The 13,336-nt window shown below is 43.1% G+C and overlaps 1 protein-coding gene across 1 annotated transcript in view; it reads left to right on the top strand.

Moving 5' to 3' along the window:
- LOC112982259 (serine/threonine-protein kinase TNNI3K) overlaps positions 1-13,336 on the top strand; it is a 130,732-nt gene that overhangs the window by 110,858 nt on the left and 6,538 nt on the right. The window contains exons 24-25 of the mRNA XM_064516367.1: positions 5,118-5,177; positions 6,826-6,995. Coding sequence (XP_064372437.1) covers positions 5,118-5,177; positions 6,826-6,995 — 230 coding nt within the window. The remainder of the gene's footprint in view (positions 1-5,117; positions 5,178-6,825; positions 6,996-13,336) is intronic.

Raw genomic sequence — 13,336 nt, forward strand, 5'->3', positions numbered from 1 at the left:
CTCAGTCTATGTTGGTCATTCTGTAAATATCCAGCAGCAAATGTATTTTGGATATTAAAATACAACAAATGCAGCCAGCTGTACATCTTTCCCAAAAGTCTCAGGACAGTTATGCTTTGCAGAAGACGCAGTGCCCTCTGGTTCTAGTATCTGCTAGGTCAAATGAGAGGGTCACTTTCCGTTTCCCTAGCTTTGCTGCTTTCCCTTTCCCTAGCAGGGGGATTCCAGCTGTAGGGTGGAAAATGGAGGGGGGCATTAATGCATGTATTTGTGGAGGTTCTCTCAGGCAACCACGTGTCAGAACCTTTTTGGCTCCAGAGGTTATACCAACTTCTTCATTTCACCCAAAAGCCTATTGATAGCTCCAATAATGCTGTACGCAGCTCCCAGGATGAGACTTCAGAAATACATTATAGGACTCCAAGCAATCCTGAGGACAGTCCCAAAGAGAGAAAATTGCATCCTGGCAAAGAGAGAGGAAAGAAGGGATACTTGTGACAAAGTTCGCACATAAAGGAGAAAATGACACTCTCCTTTGCCAGGCTCAGTCCCTGGCTGAGCAGTGCAGGAATTAGTGCTGTCCCCCAATGTCTGTCTCTCTCTTCATGCTATGACTTGCAATCTCTCTGTCAATGCTGAGAGGAATGTCTGTCAGTCTGTCCAGCTGCATCCCTCTACTCACTGCCACAGTCTGTTTTACCTGGATTTAATCGTAGGGATCCAACCCTCATCCAGCCTCCCACTTCATCTAAGATTTGGGTCATTTATCAGAAGCATCATGTAATTCTCCTATGCATCCAAATACTAGGGTTTTTTGCTATGACATGATGTATTTGTTTGAAAACCTGAAAGCCATCTGTTCCATTAGATTTCAAAATGACTGCATTGCTTATTATTATCATTGCTGTTGTTTTGGGATGCATTTTTCATTGCTTAGGGAAGTGAGGAGGCAACAGCAGTCAGAACCAGGCAGGGTGCAGGCCAATGATGTATGCATTTCCCACGCACAGCTCTGTCAAATTGGCTCACTTCGATCAGCTCCATCGCTCTGAATCCTAAAATGAGCTTCTCCTAAGCCATAACTAGCAGTCCAGATAGCTAAACTCTTTACAGGCCTTCCTATTATTTGAGTTTTTCCCTATATAGTATGGAATTTCCTTTTCTGGGTCTAAAATAGTAAACATGATGAAAAAATTTTCCCCAACTGATACCCTAGGAATTTTCACATGGGAGTCTTATTAATGCTAATAAACACAAACCCCAGACATGTTACAATTAATAAATTATTCTGTATGATAAAAGGTAACTTTACTCTGGATTTCAAAAAATGTTCATGGCAGTTGCCATAATTACTTTCTTTAGAAGTCCATCAATTTCTGCAGGATAAAAGTCTGATCTAACAATGAGTTATTGCAGTAATGTCATTGGTACATCACCTTTCTTACATACTGCAGTTATGACTTTTATAATGATTGGAGGAGACCAGCTGATTATCCCACTCAACTCAATAGCAATAGCATTAAAGAAAATAAAATACATAAAAGTTCCCTTCTGATATTATAAAATAGTGATTAAAGAAAGATTGTTTTCTGTTGGCTTTTGCAATCTGTTGCTGTTTCTGCACTAAAGAGAACATGAACTAACCAAAGCGACAATGCAAACACACCATCATCCTCAAACTGGCAGTTTTTAGGGCCTTGGCAGGATCTCATGATGCTTGAGGCAACCTCAGTACATGGTAGAGGGACAACAGTGACTCTCTCCTAAATAGTCTTCATAGCTCTGCCTTTATATGAAGGGTCAAATCTTCCAAAGTAGGTTGATACTAGCACTGTTCTGACTCTACATCCCACCTGTATTTCCTAACAGGATGGATTATACACAGACCTGTGTATTTGCACATGCAAATACAGATGTGTTAGAGTGTGTGGGCACCTGTACAGGCACAGAGTGGTCGGTGCGATCTTCCTGACAGACAGTGTTGTCCTGGGCATTTGTAGACCATAAGAATGACGGGTTTTGTTCATAACATCTGGGCTCGACAGTTCCCTTGATGGAGGGTAATGGTAAGCAGTCAAATGAATATCATCTCTATCCAGCATTTCTCACAAGAGTGCTGTGGAGACGGGTAGATCCGTCACATGCTTCTGTGTCTCCACCAGGCAGATAACCCTAGGTGCACTACAATGCCACCGTTGTAGATGCAGCTGCTGCAACTGCACATGCATTTGTCCACATGGCTCCAAACCGCCTGAAAAATGAAAAAACCTGTTGGCTTCAGTGAGCTTTGCCCCTTTACTGTGTTTCTTACCAGTTACTTACATAAAGTAGCAGTTAGAGAATTGTGGGTAAAATGTGTTTGTAATGCAGGGCATAGCCACTTTATTTCATAGATATTTTATTATAGGATTATTAGTGCTTCCTAGCTTCTTGAATATGCCCTTGTCTTTCGATTTTATGGGCTAATGTTAGGACAGGGTTTTTTCTGTATAACAATAAAGTAGCTGCTACTAATCATCAGCATGTAAGTCACATTCTGTTTAAATTTATTAATAAGATGTCATATTAAATTGTTGACTTAAGCAAGCAGTAAGTAATGGATATAGTCAGTGTATCTTGTTAGCATTTCCACAGCTCATTTAGCCCCAATAAAAAAGAAACCATTCTTTCAGAATTCTAATATATTTTGTTACTAATCTGTATCACTCCAACGTCACTTAATCTTGCTAATGTTGTAGAGCTGCACGACAGAATTATGAGGCAATTGATAGCTCGATCAGCCAATGGATGACTTGAACTTCACACAAAATGTGGGCAAAAACTTAATAAAACAAGCTTTTTTTAAGGTGTTTTGATACATGAAATGACTTCATTGTCAGTAACAATGGAAGTTAATTGAAAGGTTTTCAGTTACTTCTGAAGGCCTTAAAATAATTTTGGGAGGGATGCTGAGCGAAGAAAAATATAGCAATTTTATTGCTCTTTAGTCAGTATTTGAAAGTTTTGCTTGTAGAAGTTTGCCGCTCAACAGCCAATCGTGAAATCTAGAGTACAGCTGTAGATTCACTGTAGAGATTAAAAAACAATTCTTTTAAAGTATTTCACTTAGTTGCCTAGTAAGTATGATAACCCTTGACACAGAGTGCCATCTTCTGAGCATGCCACACAGGAGGAGGGACAAGAGCCTGTTAAATGAATCACCATAGCAGGTAGAACGAGCAAAATACCTAAAAGATAAAAAGGGAGCATAGATTTCACCATACCAATATAATTTCACTTCAGGTGCATAATCAAAGACATTATTTGCCTCTATATTTATTTAAAAGGGGGGGGTTCTATTTCTTAGGGAAAAAATGGTGAATTTTAGGGCTCAGAGTGTTCACAGGTCAGAATTCTCCATGAGGTCTGCTTACTTACAAAAAAAAAAAAAAAAAAAAAAAAAAAAAAAAAAAAAAAGGAAGAAAATGGTGTATATCTATGTGGATTTTGCTGGAGACCTATGAAATGCCTCCAGATTTGAAGATGCATTCATCTACTTGCCTTGAATTTTATTCAAGGCTCATCTTAGTTGATAACTGGTTTCCATGTATCATGTCACTGTTCCCATTTATCAGGTACTTGAACATCTGCTTGCTGCAAACTATTGACTGTAGTTTGACTGTGTATTGACTGTTTCCAAATGCAAACTGATGACTAGAAAATCAGACAGTGGGTCTTAACCACGGTTTTTCATTAGCTATTTTAATTTGTGAGCTTTAATGAGATTCAGTGTATTTGCTGTAATACTTGGGGTTTGGTTCAGTAAAGCATATAAATATTGCTTTAGTCTTAGTAAGCACAGCACCGATCTGACAGCCACCAGTCAGTTCTTCCATGGTCTTTGATGGGCTTTGGGTCAGGTCCATCTGCCTACGTTCCACTGGAGGCAATAGAACTTGCCACATGCAGTAAGTATTTCTGGAGCACTGTATAGAATAGAGCTTGGGGGTACTCTCATGGTGCAAGCGGGGAGGCTGAGGGACATGGTCACATGCCACTTTGTGACTTAACAGAATGGTCATTTTCCTTTTTATCCTTTAGAGGAAAAGCATTTAACACCCATTTGCCGTACTTTTCCATTAAGCGTTAAATCCTGAAGTCTTATTTCTGTGTATTGTTCTTCTGCTGTTTCTTATAGGTGTGAGGGCTGTAGAACCTTATCGTAAAGCTCTTAAAATGTGTAAACGTAAGCCTGCCTTTCCAGGAGATTTTTTTTGCGGGTAATGTGGGGGAATAAGGAGCTTGTATAACAGCTAGTGGATTAAGGTATTCCCAGTCCTATTCTGTTAAATACCATCATATACGATGCTTTAGTTAAGCCATAATTTCTCTGGGAAGACTGCTATAAACATGGAAAAGGATATTGATCAAAAATAACAAGAAGGAGGTATATTTTTTATTTATCTCAGTCACCTGATCCTATTCTTAGTACGGCCTCCACAAACTCTTGTGCCGTACATAGCACACAGAGATGGGAACAAGTGTCTGGGAGCGGGCAGGGGGTCGGGGCAGGGCACACAGCTGCAGAGAAGGTGCACATGGGACAGTGCAAGTGCCCCAGACAAGGGCGGGAAGAGGGTTGCTGTAACTGCAAGCATTGATCAAGGAGCTTGTCCATCGCTCTTCACAGCTGTTGTTACATTCCAAATCTTGTTTACGGGCAAAGAGGACCTTATGTATAACAAAGGCAAGAATTTATTATTAGTATAATTGAAATCTTAAGATCTAACCAATTTTAGTCCAGATCTAATTGTTGCAGAAAAAAGGAAGAATAAGAATGTAGTTAAAATTGCTGTACACACACTCTTCTTGGATTTTCACACTCTTCCTGGTGTTGCCTTCACCCCTCCACTGCTCCTCTGGGTCCTAAGTTGGTGGTTTCATTCTAGTGTGTTTTTGGGGGTGGATACGGCAATTTGGCGATACGGTTCCCAAGCGGACAGAAAGCATTGCCATTCAAACAAGGGGAAATGGAGGGCAGTTGTGATTCATCATCTATCCATGAGCCAGTTTAATCATAGAAGATACCACCCCCTTCTGTTTTTAATACAAATCTGCTTTTTCTGTTGTATTCACAGGGAAGACCAGAATTTTCAGAAGTAGTCACAAAATTAGAGGAATGTCTGTGCAACATTGAGGTAAAGACCTTACTTCTACTGCTGAGATCTGACAGTAGGATGTGTGATCAGGAGGGTGCAAGCGGGGAGAGCAGTACCAGCTGAGGAAAACGGGGGCTTTGTAGTCTGCAAATTGGATGAGCCACTTCATCCTGTGGCAGGCCACCACATGGCATTTTTAAGGCACGTGGTCAGTAAGGGGTTTTATGGGTGCCAGAAGAAGATGGGCACCAGATACTGTTGTGAGTGACAGGAATTGCTCAGAGAGGTACACTGAAGAGAGAGCCTGCTCAGTGTTGTGATTTTGAACTTCACAGTAGTCTTTGGCAGAACTTTTTCCTCATGTTCACCAAATCCAAGTCTGGGTTTTTTTTAAAAAAAAAAAAAAAAAAAAAAAAAAGACTCCCAAGGCACTTGGGAGGAAGATAAAGGGAGACTTCAACACAGATGGATATATCAGCATTCAGCCTGGTGAAGATAAGTGGTCAAACAGAAACTGAGCTTCATTCAGGCTGCAGTTCCTGAAATTATATTTTCTTTCTCTGTGTGAGTGTATATGCATGTAAGAATTGTGAAAAAATCCCCCTCTCCTTTTAAAATGTATCACTGCTCTTGAGCTTAAGGGTAAGAAAAGATACCTATAATCTATTACATTTCTTCATGCTCTGACTGCAGCTGGTTGCTCCATGTGTAGGTGGAGGCTTTTAAGTTTAAAAAATGTGAAGCACTATATCACAAGAAACTGTGCTGTCTCATGGGAAACCTGACTTCTATGATACATAAGCAACAGTGCATGCAGGAAGAAATCTAGGGCAAGAGCTTACATATGAGGAAAAAAAAGGAAAGCTTTATTTAGCTGGGGAGTTAGTCTTAAGCTCCACTGTGTCCAGGGCAAAGCCTTCTTTGAGAGAAGGAGTTTTAAGGAACAAGATCTGTGGTGAGTTAAGTGTTGCAGCCAATGAAGAATGAAATCTAATGCAGCAAGGTTTTCTCTCTCCACCTCCCTCCACTTCCTCTCCTTTCTCATTCAGCATTTTTCCTCCTTTTCAGTGTCTCTGAATACAGGCGTGACAGGGACTTTCTGTGCCAGCGAGTGTAGGTCCCTGCTACTGCAGGTGTCTGTCGTTGGTCCGTATGTGTATACGTACATATATTTATGTGCTAGCCCTGCATTTACAGTGCCTCATCAGTCTGAATTACTGCCTTGAGACACCCAGACAGGACCGCTGTGATCAGCCAGCACTGACACTTCACAGTACAGACGGGCAGTCTCACCCCGTGGCTCCCGGTGGGGAGGCAGTGTCGCCTCCCAGCTGCACCGTGAATGCAACGAGAGAAGTACTGATGTGTGTCTGCTGGGAAGTCACCCGCTCTCGGTTTGAAGACTCCAAGCGATGATGAATTGACCACTTGGCAGGCAACATCCAGTTCTCCTTCTTTCCAGCTGATCAAAGTCAGGAGGCACTGCTTTTTTTCAGTCAAACTGTGAAGGAAATATGGGATACAAAAATTAATGTGAAAGAGCTGAGGAAAAAGTAATTCCTGGACAGCAGCAAAATTCCAGTCTTAGATAATCCATGCTTAGCAGCTTTAACCCTCTCTAAACATTGCAGTGACTTGTAGGTATGTAATAACAGTGCCGTTTTTTTTTTTTTTTTTTTTAATCCAGTTAATGTCTCCAGCCTCCAGCAACAGCAGCGGCTCTCTGTCTCCCTCCTCATCTTCTGACTGTCTTGTTGCGCGAGGAGGTCCTGGCCGTAGTCACGTTGCAGCGTTACGTAGTCGTTTTGAGTTGGAATATGCCTTGAATGCAAGAGCTTACGCTGTCTGGTCACAGAGGTAAGTGCCAGTTATTGCAAGGGAGAGCAGGACTCATACCCTGAAGCAGGTAGAAAGAGTCCTTTCCAGAACTGTATGGCTCATTTGCCTAAAATGGGAGTTCTGGTAGCAGGGATTGCCCCTGAGTGCCAGAGGTATGGGGCCATGCGGGAAGCCAGCCCCGGGAACAGCCCAGGGACGGCGTGCAGCACACAGCTGATCCCCTGCCAGGCCTGTGCGGGAAAGCATTTTGCAATCTTGTCTTCTCCTGTAGCTGCTGTAGCACAGGGGGCTCTGGGTTATCTGAACACTGTGAAAGCCATCCTGCTGTCAAGACAACAGCTCAGCATTTGCATTTTTCACTATGATTAAAATAAACATTGTAGAAAATCAAGTCCTGACATGTTTAGGTTCTACACACAGTAGCACTGTCCTATCACTTGAAACCAAAGACCAATGACTGCCCATCCAAGGGGAAAGAGACAAGTGGTCACTAGATGACTATATTTCTCAGTTTTTCTGTGAGCTCACGTCTCAGCAGAAATCTGAGCCCTGCAGAAATGTGATAAGTATATTTGCTGACTCATTTCACAAGCATGGCTTGTTATCTCTGCCAAAATGTGATGCAGATCTGATAGGAGGAATGGGACATGTTTGGGAAAATCCAGCTGAGAATCATAGAAATAAGCAAATTTGGGAAGAAAAGTTCACACTGAAATGTTATGATTATGTGTAAGTTTGCTTCCTCTTCCATTTATCAATATATGCCCTCTTCAGACATCAGGTATCTGAAAACTAGGTGCTAATGTGCCATCATCTCTAGAAGATTCTTAGTATTAGTAGTATTTACTGAATAAGAGGGAATTTTGTGTGCAGGAAGAAATCCAGTTCCCTGCCCATAAGAACCTATGCTGAAGACCAAGCATGGGGAGAGACTAGTGGTCCTAGAGGATGGCTGCAGTAGAAAAGGAGAGTAATTGAATAGATGTAATTTTTTGATATTTTGTTTGTCAGTTCTGGATTTTAGGTTTTGGGTTTTGTCGCCTTGATCTCAAATTGTGATGTGATTAAGCAAATGAAGTAGGATGTGCTACTGGATAAAGGTGTTGCACTAAAAGGAGACAGCAGTGCCAAGCTTAGGTTGTCATCTGTGCTCATTACTGTGGCGAGTAGCAAATCCCAGACTGCCGCGTGGGCTGTGTGGAGCTGGGCTTCCCGTGAAGGTATCCGTGCTAGGTAGGGACGGACAGAAACGTGGCCCTCCCAGGGTGTAAAGTGGAGGGAGATACAAGCGATGAGGGAAGCCGGCCCTGCAAATGTGTGTCGGCGTTGGCATTCCTGGAGCTGGGCCTGCCTGCGCCTGCCACCGGCTCTTGCTCCGAGGTCTCGCCTGCAGTCATCACTGGTCCTTAGCCTTAAGAGACGTGTTGAAATAACAGCCACGTTCCTTTGCATGAAAAGGAGAAATATAGGGCTGCATTTCATTCAATTATGCCCATGGAAAGATAAGAAGAAATTTTTTCCCAATATTTTTAAGGCAAAGCCACATATATGTTCTCTATTTTATTGTACCATTAAAGTTTGTAACTGAGGCAGTCTACCCTACCACTTGGGAGACCTGGTTTTGAGGGCAAATTTAGCAGTCTCCTGTGAGCACTGTGAAAATGAAATGGTGCTCTTATTCTCTTCCAGAAGAGTGGTGCTCTTAATCTAAACTTTACCCTTTAGCACCACTTAGCAGTCACGAACAGTAATAGCAGGGGAAGCCCTGCCCTTGTGCTTCATTCCTGTTAACTGCTATAGGAAGTGGAGAGTCAGAAATATAATCGGCTAAAATGAGGAGCTGTAACAGAGGAGCAAAATGAATCAAATCCTTTGCCTGTGTGGGGCCTCAGATGGAGAGGCAGAAGGCAAACACCTGCAGATAGACACTGAAATCTTATACATGAAAGTATAAATCAAACCTGAAATGCTTATTTAGCAAAATAAAATATCCTGTAAATTGCTTTGGTTTTGCCATATGCTGTTCTAGCAGGGCATGGAGGTGGGGATTGAGGTCAAGATGAAGAGAGCATGAGTTAGCTTTTTATTTTCTATAAAGGACCAGATTTTGCTGCTGAGTGTAATAATTTGCTCAAAAAGAATAAGAAAGTGACATATTGAGGTTACAGTGTAGGCACCCACTTGCAAGTGCCCCTTTCCTTTTGTAATTTAGTGTTCCCAATACAGCAGTGGAGCTTGTTAGCTCACCAAAATGGGTTCTTCTATAACCCCAAGGGTTATTTAAAGTTGGATTCTTTTCTCAAATGCTGTGCCATACAAATTAATAAAATCTAAACTATAAATAGCACCCAGAAAGACTTACCCAGGGGCACAACATTTGGTGGAAAGGGAATGGTTTCCACAGTTTCAGTAGTTTTTCAATTATAGAACATACTGAGATGATTAATGACTTCACTTTCTAGTGACAGTTGTTTCTCAGGGTTTGATTTTTGAGAGCATAGGCATTTTGAGAGGGAATGGGCCACTTCTTTCAGTTGGACTGTTTCTTCTGGGCTGTGTCTCCTGGTTTTTATCTGCTCTGACTACTTCCTGGCCTCTGAAATATGCAACTCCATAACACGGCAGAGACACTTCATCTAATGAAATCTCCGTGTACCATGCATGAAGTTAAACAGGCATGACGCTGAAGTTATTTGTTTGGTTTTTGCCTTGCAACTTTAGTGCTTCTGTTTAGTGAGTCTCTCCCCTGCATGGCAACTGTTGCTATGTGTAAAGTAATAGGATATGGGTTGCAGTAGTCTCATAATGAATTGGATGCAATAGCAGTGCATTTTAATTCTCTGTCTAAGAGGATGGCTTAACATGTCAAATCATCACAGTTTAGAAGCCTTAATGGATTTTCTACTCCTTGCACCTTTCATTTCCCACATAGTCCAAGGACAACGTCTGCCAAAGAAAAATCTTTTCTTTTTTAAGTTGCTCTCAATTAACTGAAGTCAGAAAAATTTGGGGTTTCATTTTCTTTATACTTTTGTACAGAGCTATTAACACATCTGAAGGCCTTGGCAAAAGGCTATGTCAGAGATGCTTTTCAGACTATGCTAGAGTGCCTGAATGGCATGGCATATTGTAATGATCTGAAATAATTCTTCATCTGTGCTGAGTAGAGGAGTCATGCAGCAAATGTTGCCCTGTCTGCCATGAAACGGTTGTTGGGTGCGTGCAGACCGAGCCTCGTTCGACAGCTAGGCATACCACCGCATGCAGGCTGAGCAGGAGCTCTGCGCATAGCTAAGTTACGCACAAAACTCCTTCCCAAGAAGAGCTCACTGTAGTTTGCACTGGCCTGGCTACATTTCATGGATGAGAACTCCCCTGTGCAGACAGCCGAGGTTCCCCTGCTTCCAGTGCACGGAGCCAGTGCACCGGTCCTGCCAGGAGCGCCTGGTCGAGGAGGGAGGTCTGGGGAGGACACGGGAAGAGAGGACGTTGTGCAGGGTGGCAGCCTGCCTTGTAGCGAGGCTCTTGGCCGTGCAGGCCCTGCAGTGCCTTGAGGTGTCCTCTGCCGCGCTCCGTGCCCCAAACAGCTGATGCGCAGGGCACTGACGAGGCCAGCTGGACCTGGCAGCTGATGGCAGCATGCAGGAGAGGGGCCACAACGCAGCGCCGCAGATGAGCAAGTTACCGGCAAGGGAGTGTGAAACCGAAGCCAGCCGTGTGGGATTGAACAGGTCAGTCTGTAACACCAAAGAGTACAGAAAGTTTGGTCTGAAAAGGCACCATTTTGATATCGGTGTTGTACCTCCACACATGTAGAAGAGATGTGGTTCTTAGCTCGGATTGCCCCTGGTATTAGCCCTCACCCTGCAAAGAGACAGATGCTCTCACATCTCTGTAGCTAGACACTGCTGTGAAATTAGCACCAGCCACAGCTGCAGAGGTCTGCTGTGCTCATGTGAGTCACGGCCCGAGAAAGCAGCACTGCCATTACTGACCAGAGAGCTTGTGTTCATCTGTGGTCAGCTGTCACTGCCGTGCATACACGTGTGGGATCACGGGATGCAACATCTTGTTCCTAATGCCTTAGCGTAGATTTGCCAGGGAAACTTCATCTATTCAGGAAGCAGTTCCAGAAAAACAAGGCATTTTTATGGGTTTATTTCCTCTAGCAGGAAGACTTCCTTTTCTTCTGGCCTGTTACTAGCACTCTTTCTCCAGGCTAAGCAATAGTCCAGCAGGCACTCACAGCACTAGCACTGTATGTCCCAACTAATTTCTCTCCCTCTCTCACACCACTAGACTTTTTCCCACGTAGTTGTCCACTTTGATTAAAGACAGGTTCCTGGTCCTTTACAAACCATCTGTTTTTACTAAAGAGAGGCCAAGAAGAGAAAAGCCAAGTTAAAAGTCTTCCCCTTGCAATCCCTTAGATGAAAAGTCTTAAATTTGTTATCAGGGGATAGGTCTTTTTTTTTTTTTTCAAAGCCTTTTTTAAGCTGTCCCTAAGCTGTTTCTTCTTCTTCCAGAGTTGAACACCTTAAGAAGCTGTTGAACAATTTACTAAAGCAGATTTAAGTTATTCTAGAGGCTTTTAAACAACTTATTAAAGCTGTTTTAGGATATTCTAGTTAGCTAACATAAACTTTTACCCAAATGACAACAACTTTTCAATAAACCCATATAGCAAAGTGACTGAATGGAGCTCAGCTAGCCAATCCAAGAATAATCAGATTTCAAGATTTTTCTGCCTATTCCTAAAATCAGGGCCGTGGTGAAGTGTATTATTTTAGCACAGATTTGCATTATAGTTCTTCTTCCAACAGATGTTCATTAGCAGCAGTTCTCTCCATCCTTTTTTCTTTCTTTTTTCTTTCTTTTTAATGTTTAAAAATCACGGGATCCCTCCCTGCTGTTTGTGCTTCGGGCTGCTCCAAAGGCAAGGTGGCCCTGTGGTCCCCAGACCCTGTGGGAGGTAGTGGACTAGCTGAAGGACTGCTCCTTTCCAAGGAGGTCCTCAGGTGGGAGAGACCACCACTGTGGTTCCTGCGTAGCCCCAGGCATGTGTCCCTAGGAAACGGCAAGGGTTGTCTTCATTGTATTGGGCAGTGTGACTGGTTTGAGGCCCATTTCCACGGGATAGCATGTCAGGATTAATGCCATGAAATGTCGCACCAAGAGTTCAAGCAAAGCTTATTTTTTATTTCTTCCCCTTCAGACTTCCTAGCTCTTCCCACAGCATGCAGATGCTGAGATACTTTCTGCATTCCTTTCAGGTGAACAGTTGCAAGTCATTCAATCACTAATTTTTTTGCTTCAGCCTCTGACTGACAGTGTTTACCCAAAATAGACCTCCTTATTTTTTTCCTCTGCCCAAAGACAGGAGGGATTCTTGTCATTAAGTATAAATTAGTTTTAATAATGCAGGTGATACAAGAAGTATTCATATTCCATACAATTGTGGTTCAACCCTCAAAGGGCTTATAATCTACAGGCATGCACATGGGAAGACAGGTGGAACAGTAAGAGAAGAACGGTAATACAGCGATGCTGTGACACAAACGCTTCACAGCAACGGGAACGGCGTGCTCCTGTCTCGGAGGAGGTGGAGCGGTACGTGTGCCGGGTAGGAATGCCCTGGGAGAGGCAGGCTGGCACAGGGGCAGAGCACAGCGAGGTGTGGGAAGAGGTCAGCGGTCCAGCGAGACGGGAGGTGGAAGGCGTGCGGGCTCGGAGTCCTGCGATGCCAGGTGAGCTTTCCCTGCTTGTTCACAAGTACTTCTGATCCTCGCGAAACCTCCCCTGCAGCCCCTCGCACAGGCTGCTGTCTGGCTCCCTCCAGAACCACCGCAGCTCTGCCCCACACTCCAACAAGCAGTAGCACTGTAGGAAAGCTGCATCTGTCAGTCCTTTTAACGCATGTCTTACAGCAGCCAGAAAAGCAAGCGCTGCAAGACCTTTCCTAAATCTCAAAGCACTTGCATCAGTGGTAGAATAATACTTGTGTTCAGCCTAGAAATGCAGACAACCTCTAAGCAAACCTAAAACACCCGGCCTGTATCCTGCTGTTGGTAGCTGGTATTGAACATTTCACATTCTGTCACTTGGGCAAGTGACTGAGTTGCCCTTTCTGTTTCATGACTTCATGTTTTAGAGGTTGAAAAGCTAGATTGAGGAGTTCTGCCAAAGAAAAATAGTTGAAGAATAAGTGAAGCTGATGACATGTTACTTTGCAGTTAGTGGAATTCAGCAAATCTAATTCTAGTATCTTGTCAAAATAGCACAAAAAGACCACAAAGAGTATTTACAGTGCATACTTAACAGAAGCCATAAATGCACCTGCTAAATTTAGATACTTCTAA

Source organism: Dromaius novaehollandiae, chromosome 8 (genome assembly GCF_036370855.1).
Source record: "Dromaius novaehollandiae isolate bDroNov1 chromosome 8, bDroNov1.hap1, whole genome shotgun sequence".
NCBI classification, from domain to species: Eukaryota; Metazoa; Chordata; class Aves; order Casuariiformes; family Dromaiidae; genus Dromaius; species Dromaius novaehollandiae.